This window comes from Netta rufina (assembly GCF_964035555.1).
Source record: "Netta rufina genome assembly, chromosome: 14".
NCBI classification, from domain to species: Eukaryota; Metazoa; Chordata; class Aves; order Anseriformes; family Anatidae; genus Netta; species Netta rufina.
The window spans coordinates 6,755,760-6,782,161 of record NC_140137.1 but is presented as its reverse complement, the minus strand read 5'-3'; the positions used below and the strand labels follow the sequence as shown (position 1 = coordinate 6,782,161).

At 44.8% G+C, this 26,402-nt stretch overlaps 1 protein-coding gene across 5 annotated transcripts in view; it reads right to left on the bottom strand.

The window, feature by feature from the left end:
• Positions 1–26,402, bottom strand: part of KCNIP1 (potassium voltage-gated channel interacting protein 1) — a gene marked incomplete at both ends in the record, with an annotated part of 371,918 nt that overhangs the window by 5,587 nt on the left and 339,929 nt on the right. For 4 of the 5 annotated variants that reach the window (XM_084295178.1, XM_084295180.1, XM_084295177.1 and 1 more), the window contains 3 exons: positions 271–341; positions 2,504–2,573; positions 9,698–9,822. In XM_084295178.1, coding sequence (XP_084151304.1) covers positions 271–341; positions 2,504–2,573; positions 9,698–9,822 — 266 coding nt within the window. Of the gene's footprint in view, positions 1–270; positions 342–2,503; positions 2,574–9,697; positions 9,823–18,346; positions 18,380–26,402 lie in introns of all 5 variants that reach the window. The other variant, XM_084295179.1, reaches the window with a different exon arrangement.

Genomic DNA, 26,402 nt, shown 5'->3' with positions numbered 1-26,402 from the left:
AAATACATCTCTGCACTTCCTCCCTGTAGGATTAATATTTCCTGTGGCACTGACTAACATGACCTGTATGCTTGTTCAGTAAATGGAAGCATGCAACACCGTCTGCACTAAAAGCCTTTATTAAACGGAATGAGATTTTTAAAAATCAGCTGGTTTCAGCCAGACCTCTGATGCATAGGAAATCCTACCAACCTACAATGAAAAACAGATGGAGAAGCTAAAACACAAGGTGGAGAGGAGAGGCAAGAAAACAAAATGCACAACAGTTACCTCAAACTTCACTGAGCCATTTTGTGCAGTGTCAAACGCATTGAAGAGATAATGGGCATACATGCTAGCATCTGGAAAACACAAAGGGCACTGATCAGTACAACAGTTCATTCCTTATACTCTAATACTGTAAGCAACACTCACGACCTCGTTTTCTTTCAGGATAAAAACAAACTGTATATTATTGCCAGATATTCTATGAGCTAGTAAGTATTAATACGGACTCGTGTATACCCTGCACCACCACACTTAAAACAGCCTTGGATGCAAAATCTTGTATTATGGTGGACATGATCTGGATCACAGAGCTGTGCTTGAAAGAATCAGCAAAAACCAGCATGTAAGTGCATCTTGAGGCAAATGTAGTACAAGCTTCAGCAGGAGAAGCAGGAACAGCACCAGAAGAGGGACTGAATCGTGTGTGCTTCCTTCCTCTGCCTTCTGCTTTGCCTGAAATACAGCAGAGGTCCCCAGGGACTGTCCAGCCCCAGCGGGATCCAGTTCCAGTAACACGAGTTTGGCCCACGGCTGTTAGAGACCAATCTCATCCGAGACTTCTTCGTCCTTTCCAATCTGAAGGTGATGGGTTCAGAAAATCTTTTCTATTGAGACGAAGAGCTCCTATGGCCACATGAAGGCGAGCTGCTACCCGGGGAAAGCAGTAATGGTATGCAGAAAAATAAAATCATGGTGTGACCTTAAGACCTTTACTGGCCTGTTCTCCGCAACTCACAGCACTCTGGGTTACTACAGACCACCTTCTGAAGAGGGAAGTAGCTGACATTAAATGCACATAATTATTTCCTTGCTATTTGAACAGCCTTAGAGCACAGCATCAGTCAAGCCCAAGTCTCCCCAGGCCGTGTATGGGTGCCTGTGGGAAGCCTGGTGCCCTGCGCTATGCCCGCAGTCAGGTGGAATGACCCAGCACCTCCTTGCTCCCATCTCTACAAAATCATTAAATAATTCCACGTTATTCAAATCTGGGGAACTGTAAAAGTGTGCAGAAAACTTATATACTTAAGTTACTGTCATCCATAAAGATAGAATACCTCGGACTTGAGGGAAAAAAAAAACAAACAACTAGCTACTTCATTTTTAAGAGAAGGATTCAGAAATAAAATAGCTCTACCAGAAAAAGCACAGAATTATTAGTGGGACACTCCTACAAAATAAGTTTTATTAAGATAAACTGATTATATAAAATGCTAAACTAGAAGGCTTTTGTTTTGTTTTGTGCTTTTCAATAGCATATAACACACATTAAGAAATACCAGACCGCTGGTAACACCCAGTGACAGATTTGCAAAACCAAAAACCTGTCAAGAAGAGGAGCAGGGTGTACCAGAAACATCACAGCCAGGATGACACTTTCTAGTAAGTCAGAGGTACTTCACTGTCTCTGGGATGCACAAGATAATCCATGCAAGCCATAAAAATGAAAGACAGTCTTTGAGAACTCTGATACCTCTGAATTTATAACACTGAGGTTTCACAAACCATAAGGGAGGGGTGGGGGAGCTGCTCACCCATTGCTTATTTCATTCAGTTGGAGAACAATATCCCCACAGGCCGTAACCAGTTAGAAGAACATACAGATTCTTGACAGCTTTAAAAGGCAAGAACATATGTAATTTGTGCATTTTAATGCAATACTTCAATATTCCAGTGCACGAAGTGACCTTGCTTTAGTCACACTAACATCAGCAATGATCATTTCAAGTAGTGAGGTGTTCACACATCAACTAAGAACTGCACCAAAGATGTCAGGGAAGTTTTTATTAATTTGCAGGCCAAAATGAGGTCTGAAATCCTTCTATGCTAGCTAGTACACGCACAGCAGTCCAACAGCAGGGAAGCAGGAGCACACTGAGGGGAAGGCATATACCTTTCTGCTGCCCAGAAAGTCCATACAGAAAACAGACTCAATCCCCAATTTCCTTCTCAGAGTAGAGCGGCTTAGTGGAGAATAAAGGGCTGACAACAACTAGCAATCTCCAAAGTGAGTTTGTCTATACTCTTGTGAAATAACTTTTCAAAGGGCCTAAAATTTTCTTCCACTGCTGTTTGTGTTTTTGTTTAAGATCCTGCAGACCTTAGGCTCAATTAACTTTTCTAGCACAGATTATCTGAAGTAGTTTTATTTCTAGCACAAAATAGTAGTTTTGCAGCCAGTTGGCCATAATGAATGTTAAGGCATGCTTCAATAAACCTCACAAAGTACTCTGCTTACCTCCATGAGGAAAAAACTGTGCATAGATCTGTTTGAATGTCTCTTCATTAACAACCCCACTAGGACATTCCTGTTGGAAAACCAAAACAAGAAAAAATAATCAAAAAACCACCCCAGATCTGTAAAGGTTCATTTGCAAAACTCTACAAGCCCAAAGAGAGCAATTACACAAATCGCATCCCCGTTCCCACAGTGCTCTGGATGCACAAGCTGTGCAGCTGAAGAAATTAAAATAATTCAGACTGCCATTTCATCTTAAGCATCTCATAGACTTGGTTCACCATTACCAACATTTTTAACAGTGTTTTCAGCAGTGTTTAGCTCCTGTTTTACAAGACAACCTGGAAAGGTAGCTCATGCCTTCTGTCACACGAAGCCCTCATCTAATAATTCTAAGTGATGTTACTGCCAGCTAACACTTCCCCATCCTTTGCCTCCACATAAATTAATTCATTAATCTTCAGCATAAGACTGTAGCCAGCTGCCCTGACACCAGCTCCATGGAGGCTAACAGCACATAGCAGCAAGTTCTTGCAAAAAAGCTTACAAGTATAAGGCTTCAGAACACAACATTTTAACCTGTTTTTCTGGGCAACTCAAGTAAATTCAGGAACAAGTTTAGCTTGGTTACGTGCAAGTGAAGAGGACAACTGCAGCCTGGGGACCCAGCTCAGTTCCTGACCCCCTCCCGCTGTGCTGGTGCCAGCTCCACAGCTCGCCCAGGGAAAGGGACCCCACTCCTCCAAAACACAGCTCTGAGCCTGCCCCAGCTGACCCCAGAGGAAGGTCTGGAACCTCAGCTGCCCTTTGGGAGCTGGCCCGATCAACCCCATTTTTTTTTTTTTTAAGGAGTCTGTCAAAGAAAACTGTGCCAAAACAGAGAGGGAAGTTTCCAGCCCTGTGGTTATGAACACAGCTGCTTTCTCCTTTGTTCAGCCACCTTGAGCCATTCCTCCAACTTGTACCCATCAACCAGTTTGAAAACTGAACTGGAGCAAAATGCCATTTAACCATGGCACCGACCCTTCGCAGAGCACAGGCTGATGGGCACAAAAAGAGACAGCTTTCTATTGCATTCAGAAACACCGCCTGGCACAGACACCCGGGCTCTGTCCCCATCTGCAGGTGTCCGATCCCATTGGCAGCAAGTGCCACTGCTCAGCCGTGGCCAACACGTGCCCTGAAGAGCACAGACACGGCACCCTGCGCTGCAGACCAGAGGCAGACAAGTGCTCACTCCGGTAGCCTTACAAGTGATTCTGTGCGGGATGAGCAAACTTAGGGAGTTTAAGAAAATCCCTTTGAATTGGTGGCACAGAAAGCTGGAAGAAGATTCAAGCCTCTGACTACTTATTCATGAGTTCTTTTGATTATCTTTTAAGAACAGAAAGGACTTTGACAAGGAATTCTTCCGCTACAAAAAGCCTATAAAGGGAAAAGTGCTTTTTTTTCAAGCCTCTGATCTGCCAGTATCACCTTCTGCTGATGTGCATTCACTAACCAAGGAAAAGGACAGAATGAAGGAGAGAAATGGCTTTATCCTGCACAGTCCCAGAAGAGGAGCAAGGAGGGGTACCTTAGGTAACACCAGAGGCAGCTCCTTACCCACACACAATCCATGCCTGTCTGAACTGGGACAATTAGACCGGGTTCCTTCCCCCAGTTCAGAAGAGATCCTGATGTCTTCGACCTGCCATTTGGGTAGAAAGCCATTACAGATTTGGGATTGATTTTAGCTAAATAAAGGTGAATTTGTTGCTTGAAAAGCCCTGAAGTTATCCTTCACTTGCTGCCCTTCCATCAGCTTGGTTCAAGCGTCGCACTGAACGCCCAGACACTGCGGGCTTGCCCTCCTTGGGGCCGCCCTCCTCCAGCACCAGCGTGCAGGGCTTGCTCCAGAGCAAGGGGCTGAAAAGATTGGTTGGGGCATCCACCACCAGGGGCTGCAGGACCAGACCTCAGCTTGTCTTTTGCACAGAAAACTAGCAAAACTTTCTAGTTTTGTTGTCACGAGACAGCATCCAGTCACGGGTAGAAGTTTCCTTCCTGACCACAGCAACGCTGAACCACCCCAAGGCTCACTCTGGGCCTCTGCCAAGCTTCAGGGGCCTGCACACGACACAGAGAGGCATTTCTTCCTCTCGTCTGGGTAATATGAATATAGAAATCGCCAAGAACTGCAGCCAACACCAGTGACCCATGAGCCCAAGCCTGAGGAGAGCAGGCAGGCTGCTGTGGGCCTCCTCACGGCGGAGGGGCCTCTTGTAGCAGTTATCATCAGGCCCGATCACGATTTCTGAGTTTCCACCTGATCCTTACTGCTCCTGATGCTCCATCTGGAAGCCAAACAAACGCTCGCATCAAGCCTCCAGGAGCGCTGGGGAGAGGCAGTGCTGGCATTGATCACCCTGCTTAGCTCTGTGTAACTGGATTGCTTTCAGACACATATGCTAGTACCAATTCATTTGCACTTAATTGATCACAATTTTGTTTTGTAAGAGTCAAATAATGCTCAAGAGGCCTCATTAGTGCTACAGCACAACTTAATACAGCTGACTCAAAGGAAATCTCTCTTGTGAGAAGGAGCAGGTGAGCTCCGTGCCAGTTTAAATTCCACTGCAGACAGCAGAGGTTTACTCATTCAAGAAAAATTTCTTGGCAGTACAAAAAAGCACAATCCTTCAGTCTAGCATACAGAAAGCCTTCCTTCGGCAGCAGTGGGTTAGATTTCAGATCTCTCATTTCTTTAACCTACGAATTCTAGAAAAATGCCTTGCACAAAATGTGAATGCTTTTTTTTCTTATATTGTTGTCAAGGGCAGAAAACCCCTGCATTTTCCAGAACCTAACGATTGAGCATTGGCACTGACAGCACGAGCCACGTATATGAATCTACCTTCTTAGACTTCTTTTAAAACCACAAAGGAGCTGAAACCACATTATGAGGAAAAAAAATCAAAGAAAAATGTACTTGTTGTCCTTTCTTCTGCTGGAATCAGAAATTAACTTCATTGATTGTTTCCAAAGATGTGCAACGCAGCCGAGCAGGGATGATCAGCAGAGCTGAAGGGGGGCTAAGCATAACGTAACCTGCCCATCGGACTGCTCCTGCCTAACTCAGCCTGCGCGGGACAAGGAGTGCTCAGAGGGACGGCTTTTGCTGAACTGCAAGCATCAGTTACCTGCCCACAGCCTTTCCTGTGGTCAGCCTCCAGAATCCAGATTTGCATCTCTAAGCAAATAAACATCCCATATATTTATTCACCTTCCCATGCTCTCCCAGAGACATGGGTATACTTGGGAAATTACGAAAATGTCAGAGCCCCCACCTTGCTCACACTGCTTGGTCTCCGAAAGCCTGACTTGTTCCAGACGATTACATCTCACACTATGCTCATTCACTGCAGATTTGCTACAATATTTGCACTAAAAGTCAGAACATCTCCAACAGTCCCTCAGTTGTTCTGGTTTGCTGTTTTCTGATTTAGTATTAGGAAAGTATCCCTGGCAGCCATTTCCTCTAACAGCACACACTCTCCTGAAACAAGCAGAAAACTCCAGAAAGATCCCAACCCTTTTACATTTATGCTCTTAATCCAAATAACATGTCATGAGAAACAGTCTAGAGGGGATGTATTGAATCACTGAGTCCAAACCTCTGCTGTTGGTGGTCATTTGATTAATCGCCAATTTATCAATTTTAATCTTAAAAATAGTTTCTCACTCTCCTCCCTCCTATGCCATAGCTGATGCCAAACTTCACTTCTCTGGGGAGTGGAAACTTTCTTCTAGTTCCAGTTCATGCCAATTTTGCTTTTTAGCTCAAATAATTCTCTCTTCTGATGGATTTACAGACAGAAACAATCACATTTTGTTTTGTTAAGCTAAATCAAGGCAGGATCCACCCAGGGCTCTGCTTTGAGATGTTTCAGTTATCTTGCTCTTACAGACCGACAGCCAAAGCAGTCAACCCCAAGGCCTCGTGTCAAGCTGGCTCCAGCCTGGCAGCAGCTAACCCCGAGGTGCAAAACAGACTGTTCTGTGTAACACACCTTGGGGTGGGGAGATCTGCCAAAATAAGTGAGTCCTTTTGGTCCTGGCATCAGGAGATACTGGAAGACAGCACCCTTGCATAACTGGAAAGGACAAGGAAGGCACAGACAGAGGGGGCATTTGGCCAGCCCGCCAGGTTAGCATGCTCTGCTTTGGTGGAGCAGCTAAGAATCTGAATTTGGTGAAAGCTTCCATCAGCCCAGCGCAGAAACATCAGACAGACCAGTGACACACTGGGAAGAGACCGAGGCCATGGCTCATTCCAGCAGAACCCCTGGCTGCCACCAAAGAGGACATCCTGCCCTCCCCTCCTCACCGCCTTCCTGCAGCAGCTCTCACTCAGCCTGGGCACCCTGGGGGGTCAGCTCCCGGGGCAGGGTGCGCATCAGGATGTACGGAGAGACTCATTTTGTGCCTCAGGATTTGCTCTCAGAGCAGTGTGAATGGCCAGCATTTATTTTTAATGACACAGAGAAAGAACAGGTGAGAAAGAACAGCCTTAACAGCATTTCAGTTCTTTGCTGAGCAGCTTTACTGGCTGCAGAAACCAACTGCACATAGAAAAGCCTATCAGCAACTTTGAATGGTTAGAATCATTTGACTCTTTCTAAAACTCTGAAGCATCTTTTCCACATCTTTTCTACATCTTTTCTACCCTAGAAATCACATATTTTTAGGACTTTCTTCTGTTCAAGCAACTGACAACTGCTGTACCCTGATCGGTTGGTGCTGCCAGCAGTATTAGACCAGAACCTCCCTCAGGTGCTTTGCAGCGCTCCAGGTGAGCAGAGATTTGCTTCCTGCATGCCGGCACCTCCCTGAGCCAACACACCTTGTGGCCACGCTGCCTGGCATGGTCCCAGCCTTGTGGGGCACAGGGAAATGGATTTTGGAGACAAAAGAATGCTAGGAAGGAAAAGGATTGAGAATTAGGGCCCTGGTCAGACAGCGCGCTAGTCTGGAGGCTACACCAGGCTGCGTAGCTCCAGACTGCAGCTGGGCTGAGAGGGACCTTGCTCTCCCCGTGTCCATTCCAGGTGCCTGTAAAAGGCCCTGTGGTAACCCAGGTGTTGCCTCGTGATTAAATAGGACCTGTGAGATCCCTGAGAGCAAGCAGAAAGTACAAGCTAGGGAGAAAAAATGATTACACTCCCATAGGGATTTTGAATCTCCAGATGGCACTGTAACATCATCCCAAAAAGCAGATGGTTTGGTACAATAGGAAATATGGTAACAGCTGAGACAATTTGACTACTGTGCATAATTACTCACTGCATTGAAACCATGATTTATAGGCCACAAAAGCTAAAGCTGCCCTTTCAATTTAAATCTTAAATATTAAAGCTTCATGCATATTGTGTGCCTAGCAGCTGGAGGAAAACAAATTGCTTTTCCTAACAACTTGAGATAACACAGCATCTTACCAGCACTCCCAATTAATACCAAGACCTTTGGTGAGGTCTTTCAAACGAGTTTAGGTCACAAGTTAAACGCACTTGTTTATCATTGTTCTTGCCCTGGGAGGTAATGCCTCTGGTACTGCATGATACCAAAATTAGGAGGGGCAAGGGGTAAACATCGGACCTGCAGAGAGCTGCAAGGCTGAAGCTGTCTGTTTTGCATCCTGGCTGCTGGCAAAGCCAGCTCCTCCGCTCAGCACAGAGCAGTGCTCTCCTGGGGAGGATTCCCAGCCAGCAAAGCAAGGCAGGTGCTGCAGAGATCCTAGCAAAACACTGGTTAAGAAAGCACTGAGTTCTGTCCCTGCTGAAGGTGGTCATATCGTGTTATACCATGCATTAACCTTTTGAACTCTGTGTTAAAAGCCATGTGTTTTATTACTGACTGGTCAAAGCATGAAGAGGTTTTAGAATGTCAGTCAGTAGTCAGACTGAACTTTGCACATAAAATGATGACTTCCTACATCCAGCCAAGCCTGCAGAAACACAACACACAAACCAAACAGAAAAACACGGAGAGCTGTGCTGTGTCTTGGCTGGAAATTCAAGTATGTATGGGAGATGGGATTCAATTAATTCCAAGAATGCGTCAAAAATACAAAAGGCTCCCTTCAATGTCTAGTAGGTTTCCTTGTGGGAAAACCCATTTAACATATCTCAGCTTTATTTTGGCAAGGAAAAAAATTTTAAAAATAGAAAAAAAATAAAAATCAGCATTTCAGTATTTCAGCTACTGTCATAGTGCAACCGTCCTATAAGGCAACTTACAAATGACGTTATATTTACTGGGCTAGTTCAGTACTGATCTATTAATCATCATAAATCATCACCTGGTACAAAACACCTGTGTGACTAAATCCAGACCCTCAGGCAATCATGTAATGAGCATTCAGTCTTCAGGGTCCACAAAACACCTGCTCCACATAGCCTCAAAATTCCTGTTTCTATTTATGATGATGCGTCCCTAACAGGCAGCAGCAGGTGACCTAAAAGTTGAGGTTCACAGACTTGCAGAGACCATGTTAGGGAGAATTTGACTGCGGTTGAGGTTGACAAAGACCAGCGCAGCATTGTTCTATACGTGCAGTTGTGCCAGCTGGCATGCTTCCTGCTTTCACCTAAACCTGCTCTCTCCTATCCCCTCGGTGTTGATATTCATTTACTTTTGATGTCTATTTGGCTCTTGCTACTCCAGCCTTGTTCACTACTTGCCTTTGTAGTCCTCACGTGCTCCAATAACATCCTACTAGAAGAGCAAGAACTCTCCAAGCTAGGGAAAGGGGAGGGGGGGGACAAAATCCTGAGCAACAACAAATCACAAGCAAACAGTGTAACTCATCTTCAAGCATTAGGAACTAACAAGAATTAAATAAACAAACATGAAAACATTTTCAGATTATTGTGAAGTACAGACACAGCTGAGGAAACTGCAAGTGTGTTTACTGACAGGGAACAAACTTAATGAGTATTGTGTGCTGAATGTTCATCCAAACCCAGTTTTAGGCAGATTATGGTGACTTAATTATTAGATGGTGAGGGAGATCATGAGCTCGTTTTGCTGTGGCAGCAGAGATATAGTGCAAACCTCCTGATATTTGGTGGGGGAATGATAATGCAGCTGAGCAGTTCAGGCTGGTAGGGATACATACATATTAGACTTAGTTCACTGCATTATTGTTCTTACATTTTTAAATCCTCTGTAAAGCACTTGAAGTTCTCTTTTCGTGAAATTGGTTTGTGCTTCAAGCTGTTCCAGTCCTTCGGGTCTATGGCACACCGTAGTCATTTCTAATTCATCTTCAATTTTATCTGAAAGAGAAGACAGGAAAATATTTATGTTGATTGTTGCCTTTAGTCTGTTAACGTGATGGACAAGACAGATTGGATTTCAAGAGCAACAGAGAAAAAAAAGAAACCATCAATGGAACTGATCTGTATAACTGTATTCAACCTCTCGAAAGCAAAATAAAAGCCGTATGAGTAAAGCAATGGCTCATGTTTGTTATTGGGGCTGCCAATTGGCACCCCATTCACAGAGCCAAAACCGATGGTGGGAACAGAAGGATAGGCAGCAGATACATTGCTCCAAGAGGCAACACCAGATATCTCCTGTCTAAATATTGAAACAACGCTGAGAAATAGGCCTTTCAGAGTACTCGCTTTAAAGAAAGCTGTGCAAATATAAGTACGAGAGCAAACATGCTTAAGCATATTAGACAATGACCTTACACTAAGGGTAAACAGAGAGGGAAACTCTTCTGTACACTAACCCAAATGCTTAATAGTGGAGACACTAAAGGTCACGTTCACAGAAACACAGAATCATCTAGGTTGGAAGAGACCTCCAAGATCACCTAGTCCAACCTCTGCCCTAACACTAACCAGTCTGTTGGATATTATTAAAAATCTCCTAGGAGAAATTCAAATTACATCCACTGCTGCTGAATCTGGAATAACACCAGCTTGCATCTATAAGGGCGTTTTAGGGAAACTGACAAGCAGTGAAAAATACGTATGTGTATTTTCTTCAAGAGATCACTCTCCCCCAAGTAAGAAAAACCCTTGCGACATATCACATCCTGGGATATCTTAACCTCACCTCTTTTCCGAGTTGCCTTTTTGCCTGTCAAGTCATTTTCTGCAGCAGCACAGGTAATGCCCAAAAACATAGAGGTGCTTAGTGTATGTTATTATTAAGATTATCTAAACTTCGAAGACCAGATGCAGATTTCAGCTGACATAAAAATCTCATCTACATCCACACATCATTTGGCATAAAAACTAGTACTCCTCTTCAAACTGCTTTCATTAAAGTGGTCATCGACTGCTTCATTATCATGGACTACACATCACACATTATCATCAAAACAACTCAATATCTGCCTTGTGAAAACATGTTAGGTTGGTAGGTTCAAGTCTAATATAGTAGTTCTTGCTAAAAGACAAGGATTGCTCTAGGAGCGTGCAAGAAAATGGAGTCACTGAAAAAAGGCAAGGCATGAATTCTGAGCAGACTGGCTCAGGGAATCAACAGACCATAACAAAGCTATTCTTTTGTAAATTAATAAATTCTGTACTTACAAGTGAACATTATTAAGGAAGGACACACATAAGTGAGTCATCATGGTTAATTAACCTTGGTCCTTTATTTCTGGATTAAGAAATCAAATGCAATACTGGTGAGATCAGGTTGGGTTATGATCAGTCCTCCTGTCCCCAGGCTCTGGGGTTTCACAGCCAGCACGTGTGGGGCTGGAGCAGTGCAGGCCCCTTGTCCAGCACGGGGCAGTCTTTGCCGTGCCCCTGCCTGCTCTTTCACACCAGGGAAGGTGCCACTGCAGCTGGTTCTTCTGACCTGCTTGGAGTTACGGCCTACGTCTCACCACAGAGGTCAGAGCACACAGACAGAGCAGCTTAATTACACATGAAATACATGAAATCCAAAGGGGCTTGGGATGAAATCTGGGGTTTGCAGCCATGGTTTATTTCAGCCCTTTCAGTAGTTAGAGGCTATCCCAACAATGAGAACCATGAAGTCAGCACCAGAGAGAAGCGATGGAGATCAGTGACTCTGCACAGCTCTCCAAAGGCAGAGCAGAAATCTGGTGGCTGACATGAGGTAAACCACAGCCCATTTGCGTATCTACATATCGTTAAGATACAGAATGGAACTTGCTCCCTTGTTGACTGGAAGAGGTGGGGAGGAAGTGAAATCCTTCTTGTGCTTGTCCAGTTCACAACAAATGTCATAGTGTGTGTCAAACAGTGCACACTGATTTGAAGCCTTGTGGATTTCAAGCACACAATCCTATTGCAGTATTAAACGTGCTGCAGTCATCGGCACATTCACCGTGAGCAGCTTCAAGATGTTCATTCTGGTTTCAAATTTTCCTATGGAACTACACAAGTTCAAGTCAGGAGAGTGCATACAGCTCCATGAGGTACCTCATGGAAACTTGTGCAGATTGACTTTCATTAATTCTTATGTACATGACAGAAGAGATTATTTATATATATATATAGGCAGGAGATATGTCTCATTGGAGGTCTTAGGGAAACTGGAGGGGAATAAAGGCAAGAGGCTTCATAATAGCATGGCATAGAATGAGAGTATCACGACCATTTATGATGCAGAAAAAGTGACTGCAAAGCAGCAAGGGGCATGAAGAGACCTGAAGGAGGCACCTTCTCCTTGCAAAGGGAACACAGAGTCTAGGAATTCTCACTGCTGTTAGAGAAAGGAGATGGAGAGGGATGTCTGATAGAGGAAGAAGCACAGATAATGTGAAATAAGGTGAAAAGCCCGTTTTCTTTGAACGAGAACGGATGCCACAAAATGAAAGAATGTGGAAAAAAGCTGTAGAGAAAAACACAGTGGGGAAAAAAATCCTTAGAATGAGGGAAGGGAATGAGCAGTAGAAAAAGGGAGAGAACAAAACCATTTAGCAAGGAGCCAGGTTAGGAGAGTCACCACTAATGCAGACACTGCATGGCAAACACCTTCTTATTTAACTGTTGGTTCACTGTGAACTACCCAAAGTCCTTCACAAGGTGCTCACAAGCCCAGACTCCTTCCCCTGTGTTTCCCTACTGCCCCCCGTGCAATGCAATAAGCACTTCACACGGGACCCTGACCCTTGTTGCTTTATTCTGCCAGAAGCCACGCTGGCAGCGTATGTGCAAGCTGGGCTCTGAGCCTTCCTCTGCTCTGTAACCAGCTGAGGATGTCCAGCCTTCCACTGACATTTGCTATTGAGTTCCTCTTAATTCGTTACAATCTCAGTGTAAAATGCAAGAGTAAAATGCTGGCTATCTAGTTTTGATATCCTATAATATAGTTCAAAGAGAAAAACCTAAGCATGCTCACAGAAGCAGCGAGGCCAGTAAGGGGAGCTAGCCTGGGGGATTAATCTCATATTTTATTTGCACCCCCCAGGATGTGGTCAGTCACATTGTTTCTACAGAGGCAAGAAAGGTCCATCTGGGAAAAGTCACACTCCTAACAAAAAGGTTTTCGAGATGACTAATTTTTATGTGTATATTTGCCATTTATTTTCCACCACCTCCTTCTTAAGCAACCAGTTTTCCAAGGCACTTACTGCAATTTGTGTTCTATTCTAAAGCCAAATAACTAAAGAAAGGTCTCACTCACGGAAAACTGGCTCAATAGCTCTATGTAGTTTAAAAAAATAAAATCTGTGGGACTACAGCTCAAAGCTCATTCTTTTGACTTACCCAGATGTCCTGTATATGAGTAGACCGAAAATTAGAATTTGCAATTTTTTCCCCAAACATTTTAAAATAAAATATGATTTGATAAATATTTAATTTAATAAGGACGTATTGTCTTTGATAGTACTAGCCTCACACAATGAATCATTACTTCAAAAGAGTGCAACTCATCTCCTTCAGCTTGCCCTGCAAGTTGTTCCTACAGTTGGTTCACGGGCTTTGGGCCCACAAAGCAGGTATTTCTAAGCCACGTTACTGTTGCAGGTCCCTTCCTTTTCCCATACTGAGAAATGCATTGCTTTTCTTTGTAACAGAATGTAAAACAGAAAGCATAAAAAATTAATCCCTTTTAAAAGGATGCTCTATTTTTTTTCCGTGTTTTCTCTTCCAGAACCGGCATTAATCTCTGCCTCTGAAGAGGATCTGATGGTTGCCCGCAGGTTAACCCTTGCATTCTGCTCCTTTTTCCTTTCCCACAGGAAATATCATGCAACTTAACTTAAAAAAATAAAAATGAATAAATGAGAAGCTTTAGATTTGGCCAAGGGGGCACTCAAAACAATACCAGAACAGCAATTTTCCAGTACTTACAGTATGTAAAAGGGGGAAATTGTTCCTATAGTGGAACACGCCCCGATGCAACAGAGCAGTCCTGGGCATTTCTTGGCACCTCAGTGGGGAAAATAAATACTACAGGGAATTTTTAGGTCCTTTTGTTTATCACTTGCTAACAAAAAGCCATTGTCTGTGTTTTTTCATGATCATACCAATCTGTTTTAAAAGATAAAACTCTTCTTTTAGGATTAATTTCACATTAAAAGGCCTCACAGACCAAACCTTCCCTCCCTCATGTCTGTCAGGTGCCTACATTTAAACTTTGTGCCTTCCTCAGCACCGTCTTCTTCCATCCCTGCTCCCTACCAGCGAACACACCTGGCTCTGGCACCAACCCGTGGGCCAGGAAGACCTGCCTGCAGAGCCCTAAGGGCAAATCCATCCCTTCCAACTCAGCTGCTCCCCCCCCAGCAGGTTTCTGTCATTATTTGTTTCTGTCTCATGTTTTAAGTCAGTTTTTATAAACCTTTATCTTCTGCTCTCTGACACCCACCAAATTACCCACAGTAATCTCAATGGTTAAAAAGGAGACTGTCACTTCCCCATCTACCACTGCCTTTCATCACACAGATTGTATTTCCCCTTATTTACATTTTCATTACCGCACTGGCTCAGGCCCTCCCAGCTCTCCAGGATGGCGCTGGATGAAGTACAAGCCCCACACTTACAAACATCCCTCTTTTCTTCAGAGGGCTCTCGCTTTATAGTGACGAGCACAAGTAAAAGTGGCTGTACAACGACACGTGGAGATGTACAGTTCCACCAGGAAAGCATGGTGTTAAGATACTTTACCTAATGTCCTGTTCTTCCTGGCTTTCGTCCTGGTAAAAGCTTGACTAACCTCTGGAGAGATCTCAATGGGGGAAACAGGCATGGCACGGCTTTAAACAATTTACACCTTCTTCTCTTTCAGTTCGCAAGTGCACAGTCCCAGATGGGTGTGGATAACACAAGGGATGTGCATGGTCCCTGCACAGCCTGAAGACAGCACACGCAGCTCGGCAGGGACACCACTTGCTCGGGTACTCACACTGGTGTGCTCGGGATTTTTTTAGGGCTGGAGAAAGGGGAAATGGCACTCTCAGGTATAGAGTTTGCCCTGGGCATATTTTTATGGCTGCTTTAATAGCAGGGTATGAATTCCTGGGGCTGGCAAAAGCACCCGCGGTGATCTTACTACAAAGTAGGTCCAGGTTAGAATAACTGATTAAGTTTACATTTTGGGGGCAAAAAATCATCTCTGTTTGCTTAAGGCCATCGGATAGGCACATTCTGTGTATCAAACAAAATAAATAGTGGCTTCACTTCACAAAGAAAAATACTCCTGATGCCCTTTCATGCACATGCATATTTTATGGATTGCTGCTAATGAAAGATATTGCATTTAATTTCTCTTCTGCTTGCTCAAGAGCAGAGAATGAATTTTCATTAGAGTAGATCAATATTTTAACTGAATACACTTTGGAAATTACTTGACAAGACTTGGATTATACATCCTTTGATATCTGTTCTAATTTTAACCTTTGTTATCTTCACAATTTGAAGATTTCCACACTTTGTCTGCAAACACGCCTGTCTTTCACTGCTGTAAGCTCTGCTGAACACAATTTGCATTTCTCCAAGTGATAAACCAGAGTAATTTAAGCCCATTCATGTAAAAGCTGTCTTGTACAGCTACGTGCTTCTTGACAAAACAGTCTCACCATTGAGGGAAACAGATTTTCAGCCACATCTGCCTACTGCTTTATATCACCGAAGCAGAGAGAGGGACTTAGTCCCATGTTAAAGACAGTGAATCTACTTAATTTGAAGAAGGATGACCTGCTGCACTATTTCACTTTCCCAGATCTTTCCATTCCAATGGACACGGGTACATTTATCTGCCACGGTACAGAAAAAGTTGTTTCATTGGCAGTTGAGCCTAAAACACCACCAGCACTGTCCGGCATAACCAAGACAACAAAAGGGAGGCACTGCCCAGAGCCGCCTGGCAAAAAGCACCAGCAGGGGCGGGTGGTGGGGCAGGGCACGATTTGAGTCCCTGTAAGGCCCTGTGCTGATAGGACACCATCTAGCAGTCATGAGCTCCCGATTTCCATACAAAAACATCTGATCAATGTCGAGATCCAACAGTCCTTTTTGCCTAAGGGGAACAAATTAAATTTATCACAGACAACGCTCAAGTTGTGTACAATAACAGCTTTTTTTCATAGCTGCTTTTTTTTTTTTTTTATTTTTTATTTTTTTCATAGCTGCTTTTTTGGCTGTGGCTTTGACTGACCCTTGGGCCCAAATTTATGAACCTGCCCATCCATCCTCTGGCCAGCAGCTGCTTCTCCACAAGCAGCCCTTGCACCAGAGGCAGCCGCCTTGGTGAAGTGCCTAAAGACACCGCAGCACTCCCAGAGCCTGGTGCCCGAGCAGCAGTGATGCCTCCCTGCATCCCTAGGGCTGGCTAAGGACAACCCAGGGCCTAAAAGAGTTTAAAGGGAAGCTGGAAATGATTTAATAAAAATGCAAATGACCCCAGCTTCTGAAGGCTGTGAGGTGAAGCCATGCAACGCCAGGCTGCACAAGAATGGGGGAGGACTTCGAAAATATTCTGCTTATAATAAATTCATGTTTGGTTAAACAAAAAACTCCTAGAATGTAAGCCACAGCTAATGTGCCAAGTGTTAATTGTAAAACTGACAAGTGTTAGATGAAACCGGTAATTTTACAAATACAGCAGAACGGTATTAAATTATGTGCAAGAATTATTAGACTGCCTTTTATTTTTAATAAAAAAAGATTAGCTATGCGTGAGTAGCAAGGACCTGCAGAAAAAAATAACTGCAGTTTATCCACAATATCTTTAAAATCCATCTCCAGACAGAATTCCTGCCTAGACAGACCTCATGGGAACAAGATCCTGCCAGGGGGAAACAAACGGCTGGTACCTGCAGGGCTCCGCCACCTGGGACGGGTGCAGAATTCCTGGCACTTTGGTGTATTTCCACCCAGACAGAAGCTAAGGATTAGGCTGTATGCAACCCAGTCAGGCTAACAGGAATCCATGAGACCAGTGGGGCAGACAGAGAAGAAGCCACAGGCTTGTTCCTCCTGAGGATCCCAGAACAACAGCTCAGATAACGAACAAACATGTGCCTGCACATCTGCAAACCCTAAAAAAAGGGTTTAGTAAAATCTGCTCATGAATAGATCAATAAAAATGACACTCAGATACCTACTGAAGTATCAAATATTAAATGAATTTAATTAAACTTTAACAGTCTTTATTAATAAATTATTATTATTATTATTATTGTCTTGGCTGGAAAGATTAATTTCCAAGCCAAAGGGACTCTCCAGCCAATAAAACAGCAGAAGGGGATCGATGGAGCTCCCTTTTCCTGAATCTCCTTAGACTTTCAGCTCTATTTTCCCCACTAAAGCAGCAATGCCCAGCTTGTTGCACACAGAGGCAGGCCTGGCTGGGCTGTGCTGCCTACATCAACCTGGGCCACCACCAGCTGCAGGAAAAGCTACATTAAGAACCAACATTGAACAAAGTCCTGAGACCGAGGAAAAAAGGAAAAAAAAAAAAAAAAAAAAAAAAAAAAGAAAGAAAGCAGAATTTTAGCACTTCTTGGCTAATTCTTCCAATGATATATGCAAAATGTCAGGTATAAATAATTTCCTTTATGTCTACTCCTTTAATTTCTTCCACTGATACATCCAGAGAAGCTAGAACAGTGTTAAACTCAGAACAAGGAGGAGCTCCGAGGCCACAGGTACAAGCAAAACGTCTTTCTGGCACGCAACTAACACCAGGCAGAGTGATTTGAACATAAGCTACACAACATGCTACACTACAGTGTTTCTGCAGACACTGCATTAATTACTTATCACTGGAAATAACCACTCATTCTTGTTTTCCTTGCTTATTCCCACCTAAAGATAGCAACATTTATAAGTGAAACATAAGGGAAACAACTTCTGGAAATGGGTGGAGATCTACTGAAAGCTTGCCGGGTGCTTTACTGTTCTTCCATGGGGATGCTGCAGAAAACCTTCCTTTGGGCAAGTGCTTTCCTCCAAGCAGCTGCTCAGAGATGAATTTGCAAATAAACCTCACTAGGAGGGTTAGAAAATCACTTCACTCTGTTGATTTTTGGAAAATTCCTATTCGTACCTTGTTAAAACTTCAAATGGAGAGTAATTGAACAGGTAAGAACGTGACTTAGCCCGTCAAGTGATGCAGTGGACACACAGAAGGACTCAGTGGGTGGGCGAAAGCTGGGACTGCCTTCACCAGAGGGGACTTGGCTGCTCCCCCCACTAAGATCCAGATGGATTTTAAGCACCTTGAATTTTGTTTGCTGCCACCGTGGAAAGGGAGAACAACCTGAGCCTGGAGGGAAGGGAGGATCTGTTTTCCTGGCTAAAGAAAACTTTTGCTACAAAAATTATATGACCGATATAGTCAAACTGGTATAAATGTTACCTCTCTGATACACGTAAAACCATCGAGCAGGGTCTAGGAAAAAGAAAAAAATTAAACAAAAAGAAAGTGACAACCACACACAACGTAGTCATTTCTTAACTTTAAGGTGACATCGGAGGGGTTCTGCAAAAGTGCTGCGGGGTCCCCTTTCCCAGTGACTGTAGGGTTTTCCATGTGTATTTTACAGGGTTTTTTGCTGAACTGCCTCTTTCCCTTACCCCAAGGGGCAGGAAAAGGAAGTCAGAGCTCGCTGTCCCCTGCATGACCATGAAATTCGGGCAGCATGTGAAGGGAAGCATGCAGGCAGTCATGCACCCATGCAAGCATCCATGCATGCAACAAGGCAGCAATGCAGCAGTCATTCTAGAAGCTCTGGTAAGGGGCCAGGAGGACTCGGCATGCGGTTTCTGAAGCCTGTTAACAAGCAATGCGAAGGGCTCCAGCCTTCTGCTTCCTCTACAGTTGTCAAAGAGCTGAAATATGAAGTAATAAAAAATGGTTAGTAAGGGTGAAGAACTCTCAGGTCGTCTGGACGGCCGTGTAACTGGTGCTCTCTGCAGTCGCTGCACGTGTAACATGGTCACTTTCTACTATCCTCACATCCCCTAGGATGAAAGTTTCATTAACAAATTAAAAGTACCAAAATATATATATATTTTAAAGATATGCATATGCTTTCTTGTGGTATCAGCTTCTTTTTGCCAAAGAATTTGGTGTGTGATATGACAAACCATAACCTTCACAACGCATAGAGCTCTGGTCACGGCACTGCTGCCTGTGGCTCCCTGACCCTACCTGCATCAGGGGCAGCTCCTGCCCTCGGTCAGTCTGGCACCCACCATTTCCCCCCTCGTCACGTAGCTGCACCAGCCACTGCTTTTCTCTGGGCAGACAGAGAGCCCAAGACCGCATTCTCCTGCTAAATCTTGCAGCACCCCACCTCTGCAAAGCCCCAGGCTGTCCCCGAGCAAGCTGTGACCAACTCAGGGCCTGTGCCTGGAATCTCAAGGCTGAGAAATTCCACTGTGATTTTCTAAAGCCATTTGAACAACATCCATGCTCAGTGTTTTCCCCCTACATCAAGATAACCATGTTCTGAAGGGGGCACGCAGAGCGTGGCCTACACCGACCACACGTTACAACAGCATGAGGCTGCTGGAGGGGCTCCGATTCTCACCGAGCTTTCACTGCTGGAAATCCAGCTTGTCCTCAATGGAGGCAAAACTGGATTACGTGTCTTTGGGAGTGGAAGTTCGAGTAGTGCAAGAATGGAGGAATTTAGTATCTGGCAACAGATAAAACCAGCGGAAGTGCTGGGAAGCCACCAGAAGGGCTCCCACCAGCAGCACCTCCACAGCGAGCAGAGGCCTGGTCAGGCAGCACTGCCGAGCCTCACACCCAGCCTCACCGGCTCTCGGCCCGGCGGAGGAACCATTCAAAAGGACAAGAACGACATGAGGAGAGCACAGCAGACACTCCAGTGAGCTGCTGCAGGGAAAAAAAAAAAAAAAAAAAAAAAAAAAAGCCGGCACAGGAGACACTCAGACGAGACAACCAGTAGCAGAAATGAATGCTGAATGACCAACTGCTGGCCCAGGAATAGCGCTGATGGATTAGCAACTACTGACACTTCCACACTTCCCCCTTCTGAACTGAAGCTTCAAGAATACTTCTGAGAGAAGCTGCTCTCAAAGCACCTACAATAATCCACGGACATAAAGCACAGACATAGATCACAACACATGCTAAAGAGATCAGTACACATTAGGAGCTTTACTAAAAGCATATAAAAGCAATTATCAAGGTTTAATACACTCCATTGTACCACCTGCACTGTTATCAGAAGACATTCCGACCTTCTTGAATCACCAAGATGGGTCTGCAATAAAGAAAGAACGAGCAGGTTGCTTAAGGAGCTCCTGGACCTGTGCTGAAGCAGGAGGGGTTGAGCCACTAGGCAGGAAACCACGCGCTGCTTGGGCAGTCCTGCTTTGCCGGGTAACCCAAGGACAGGAAAGAAAGATTTCCCACTTCAAGTCTAATGGGCATAGTTTTAAATTTGCATTTTAACACTAGCTGGAAACTAATTTCCATCGACGAGAACAAAGAAATGTAAATGTAGCCATTACAGAATGCATAATGATGGTGGCCTGATTCACTGTGGGTGAAATCAATGCATGAAAAGAGCTGGAGTACGTGGAAAGGCTCCAGTGTAACGCTGGGTTTGAAAATAGGAAGATCGACCAGAGATGATTAACAAATAGCGAGAAGACAATAGATGCCTTCTCTCCCTCCCCTCAGCACAATCCGTTTTTCTGTAGTGGGAAATCTTGTGGATTATCAAAACCTTAGCCTGTAGATAATACCTTCTGGGTATAAACAACGTTGTCTTTCTGCAGAGATGGGAAACAAAGCGCTTGGAGGGGAGAAGAAAAAAGCTTTGTGTAACAATACATTTTTCTTCACTGGATGAAAAACTTCACAAAGTCAAGATTTAGTGAATTAATTGAAGATTAACTCCTTTCCTGATTATTAAAATAAGAACTAAGATTTTGATTCAGTCTGTATTTTTATTTTTATTTTTTTTTATTTACCAGTGAATTACTTTTTGGAAAACTGCCCTTTTCACTAAGCTCAGCAGAATGCTTAATCAGCATCCCAAGTTCATGTGCTTACATCTGCTTAGCTAACTGAGTAGTACAAATAAAACAAACTACCACATTGCTACCAACACTTAGAAAAGCTCTTCCTAAAACATGCAAGCACAGTCACCTAGGCCTTGATTGTTTGCCATCTCTCCCAATAAGTGCCTCATGATGTTTTTTTTTCCTCCCTAAAATTACATCCATGTTACAGATTACTCTCTGGGCAGTGGAAATAAGAGCAACTTCTGAGCAATTCTGGTACAAGGGAAAAAGAGGATATTTTCCTTTTTGTCTGACTCTCAGGAACCAGAACCATTCAGTGTAACTGGGTGCAATGGAAACTGAGATGGCCAGAGGCACCTCTGCCTACATCTCTTCTTTATCAAGAAGGTTTTCAAAATCAGAAGGCAGCTTTTCAGACTCTAAACAAGAGTAATTGGCTTTTTAATAGAATAAAGGAACTCAGCAGAATAGATATAAAATGAGATATGTGCAAATCCCTCACTGCCAAACATACCACGGGGATGGGGCCTTACCTCCAGGCTTGTTTTCAGCCAGCTCCGTTGGTTTCTGTGGTCCAGCAGCCCCACCATAGCCTCCCTGCGTATGAAAGAAATGTTTCTCCCTGAGGGCAGAGTCAGTGGAAGAACTACGGTCCTGCAGTTGTTACCTTTGTTACCAAGGAGGTAAGTAGAAGCCTACAACAGGCGCACCTCTGCCCTCAGCAGGCTCTGGTCAGTGATTAGAGTTGTTTCTGTGCTGCAAAGTCAGGCTTTTATTAGGTATGGGGCACCTGCTTAGAGGAAGGAGGTCAGCTGTTGAAGGCCATCAGTAATACATATCTTTTTTTTTTTTAATTGCTTGTGGATGGGGATGAAGATCACAAAATGTAAGGACATTCATGCAAAACCTATTTCCTGACAACGTGTTTTTTGTCTGTCTGCAATGAACCTTCCCTTGGGCTGGGCACACAGTGAGCAGCAGCAGCCCCAGCCTCCAGGGAGGGCACAGGCTCCCCGTAGCCACCATGCTGGCAGAAGAGCCATTTCTTACCAATGGGTAACTAGCCCAGGAGAAAAATCCTGCCACTGCTACTCACAGCATTAATCTGATAGCTTAAACACATTACTATGCACTTACTGGAGTCAGATTCAGATCAGTAATCATGGTTTGGAAAAAGAGCAGGGGAGCCTCCTGAAGGTTTTGGCACGGGGCAGAGATGGGAAACAAAGGGGAAAGTGGCTGCAGCCCCCTCAGAAGGCAGCACCAGCAGCGAGTGCTGGTCTTAGCGGCGGCTTCGAGGGGCAGGAACCAGAGCGTGAGCCTGGCCCATGGCACGGCTTCGATCCCATAGCAGCAAGGGAAGAGGAAAGTAGCAAGAATGTGTTAGGTCAAAGCATGATGTTTTCAGAAGTATCAGAAGCTCTTTGGAGGGCACTTAGTAAATGAAATAGTCACAGGAGAGTTCTGAATTATAAATGAAGTAACTGAACTTAAAAATTTCTTTTTTTGAAATAGGTTATTCATCAAAAACCTCTGATGAGTCAAGACAATGCATTACAAATGGACTTATTCTCCCTGAAAAGAATTACTGCTGCCAATGTTTTTTTCCTCATTGAAAAGCAAATCAGACACTTCAAGTCCCTGATTTATGACTGCGCTGATTTCCACGAGTGCTGGTTTGCTCCAGCTTTCACTTAGAAAAAGACTTTTGGAAGAACAATAATCACTGAATATATAATGTGGGAGAATCAAGCAATCAAATAGTAATTAGTTCAGTGCCTAATCCAAGGACACGTTATCCTTGGGTTATTGTAGAAAAATACAACTTTATAATTGCGCATTCAGGCCACTTTTAACTGCAGCCTAAGAACTGAGCTGCTTCCCCCTCAGAGGGGAGTTTTTTGACCACATACACTTGGTGCTGCCCGCACACAGCCTGTAAGAGGAGCCCCACGCAGATGTGAGGAAGCTGAACGTGAACAGACAGCGCAACCAGGGCACCCCGGGGAGCGTGGGCAGCCAGCGCTGAGCTCCCAGACTGGGTACTGACGCTGCTCAGAATTCAGACTGTTGTTTTGGAAATGACATCTCCTATGTTATGTTCCAGACTGGGACAAGGAAAAAAAAAAAAAAAAAAAAAAAAAAAAACACAACAAAAACGAAATAAAGGAAGGAAGAAAAACCAAAACCTCATTTTCCACGAGACGCTAGTTTTGATTACGCTTTAGAAACCTCATTTTGGAAAGCCTATCAAGTTTTATTTCTCATAAACGTTGACAGTTCGTGGCAATACAGGCAGAATCTCCCCCCACGCCATGCTTGCAGTCAGCTCGTCTCCTTCCCCTGGCCGTGCAGCAGCTGTGTGTCGGGGTGCCCGGCTCCCCGGCTTCTCACCTACTGGGGAAGTGCACACTGAACAAGGAGAGCTGCAATACCATGCCCACAGCCAGCCACCCGCACAGGAACTCCACAACAGGTTTCATGCTGAACATTTCTCTAGATGAATACATACTTCTCGAGTTCCTATCTCTTAAAGTGAATTTGTTTTTTAAATGAAGTTTCTGCATATTTTTTTTTTTTAATAAAATAAAGATTGATTTTCCTAAGGTGAAACTCAATGCATTGTTTTGCTCCCACTTACTGAACAAACCAGAAAGTGTTGTTGCATTTACTAACATACATTTTACCCTCTTTGGAAACAGCAGCAGCAAAGAGCAGGATTTGCTATGTAACTAAAGATACTGCTCAGAGTATGAGTTCAGTGAGAGCTGCTAACCACAGCCCTTTTTCCCATGACTGACTTCACCAGTGGCAGGTGCTTTGGAAGCAAAATACCGACCACTCAGGGCGACCACGGCCCCACGTGAAGGCTGGAGCTCTGTGCAGCAGGTCAATGCTTGAAGCCAAGACCCCAAACCCTTCTCTTCCTCTCTGGTTGCCAGGCAGGATTAAAGCCGCTGCTGAGCACCAGCAGGGGAACATGGGCAGAGCCTTCATTGCTGGGAAGTGACCAGGAGCTTCCCGACCCCTCGGAGAGCTGCACCTCCAGGGCATGCTGGCAGCCTCAGCTGCCAAAAAGGACGAGTGGAAGCACCGTGAGCAGTAACGTGCAGAGCTTCTTTAGAAATCTGACTTTACACAGGCATAGCCCTATCCGTTTACTGCTTAGTTCTTTAGGACCTTGGAAGGTGGTCCTAGAGAACTGCAGGGGGTTCCCTTTGGGCTTGACACCTTGGTGGCTAACGCTGCACTGTGGTGTAGTCTACGATACTGAGGGCAGCCTGGAGGAATGAAGAGAAACACAGTGAAGTTGCCTGCACCTTCACAGGACCCCTTCACAGCAGGAGAAGGCAGAATCGAGGAGTGAAACACTGATCCTAAAGAAGCATGCTACAGATCACATCCAAATGAGACAGCATCACCCAAACAAATTCGTTTTTCCATCTTGCAAAAACCTTTGTTTAACTTCAGCAGATTGCTTCACATTTTGAAGTGCAATTAAGCAGAAGATAAGTACCAATTAAGCTCTATTTGCACACAAGAAACTGCTCAGAAAATATTGCTTCTCTACATACCCAGGTTTTTCAAACAGGACATGATAAACTTACAGGAGCACACCGCTCCCATAAGAGACCTTTTGCACAAGCACAGTGTGGCAGCAGCTGTTTGTGTCAAGACCCCAAACAGACTGTATTTCCTGAGAAGGAATTTGTCCCTTTTTTACCCGGCTCGCAGTGACACTCCCAGGACTGGCCACCAAGCCCCCGCGACGTCCGTGCTGCTCTTGGCCCCTTGCAGTCCCCTGTGCTCCTACCTGCTAGGAGAGGCACTGCCTCCTGCGTGCCCAGGGGAGGCCGCTCCTTGCTTCTGTAGGTTTGAGCCTCCCCAGGGAAAGGCAGCGATGCAGGGCATGTCCTGTCCCACTTGTGCTCCAGGGAATGGCAGGCACGTGCCAGCTTGCTGTGCTGAGCTCCTTACCTGGCTGCCACACAGCCCCTGTACAGCAGGGGCTTGAAATTTGATGTGGGGGCCAGAACCCATCTCACTGGAGCAGTCTGAAGTGTTTGGAGAATTAGTAAAAGATCACAAAAGCCATCTCTCCCAGGATTGCAGGGGGAGATTTTCTAAGCATTGCTAAAAGGGATTTCTTTTCATTAAGAGGTGACACAGAGGCACTCAGGGAAGCAAACGGCTTCAAGCTAAGCCTTTCAAGTCAGCACTTCAGATCTCCCTCCCTTTGCTCAACCAGGCTGCAGCAGCTTGCCAAAACCCTGCAGTACCCACTGAGGGGTTCAACAGTGAGAAAACCCTTCCTGGAGTGCCCTTAGCCACACCAGCATCTCTCCTTGTGCCTTTCATGGGACAAAAAAAATGGAAATGTGTACGTGGTGTGAAGAAGGAAAGATGTTTTACAAAGGCTTCTATGCCCCATTGAGAAGTTGGATATCACAACAAGGCACAGCATAAACAGCTGGGGGGAGAGGGGAAGCCAAGAGACCAGAACACTGGTCTCAAGCAACAAACAAGCCCATACAATGGAAGTGAAAACCCAAGCCAGCCACAGCAATGCAGTGGCAGAACAAGCAGGGTAATGCTCTGCTGCAGTCAATAGCGACCCTCAGAGCTCCAGTATCACTGCCGGTATCATGCTGCTATCCTCACCCTGCACCCAACCGGGCACAGAAGCCAGCAGGAGCCAACCCATAGCAGCTCCAGCCTGGCAGCAACTTAAGCAGGCGGAGGCAAGACCCCTGGAAAGTTTCAGGAGACTGGCAATAGCCTGATCATTTCCAAAATTCAGCCCAGCTAGCAGTGCTGGGAACCTTGAAAGTTTGTCCCACTCCTGTGGCAAAAGGTTAATGGCATACACAAAAGCCCAGTGCTTGCTCCTTTCTGTGTTTATCCTGCATCTCCTCGAAGGGCAACAGGGACTGCACCAAGGCTCAGGATGGTTAGGCGCAATTTTTTGGCATGCTCCCTGCCCAGGATGCAGCATGCAACCAACTCTAAACTCAATGAGTTGCCATGAAGTCAAACCACATAATTATTTGACTTTGCTGTCCTAAAGTTGCAAACTTTAAATTCCACTAATTTGTCTGCAGTGCTTTCTGCTTCCGAAACAGCCATTTCCAGACTGGAAGGGGAAGGCCATGAGGTTTATGGCTTCCCAGGCTGGCTCCTGCCTTTGATGAAAACCCCTAAAAACACTGGCAGATTCAGAGCTCTGGTCTGTGTTCGGAATACCACCAACAGAGCAATCTGAGGCTAACAAACATCAGGGCTTGTAAACACTGCAGCTATTCTGGTTGACACCGCCTGAGGACTTGTGAGGCTAGAAAACAAATACGCAGTTGAGAACATGACCAACGCCAGAACGCAGCTTATTAAATTTTCATGCTGACTCTGAT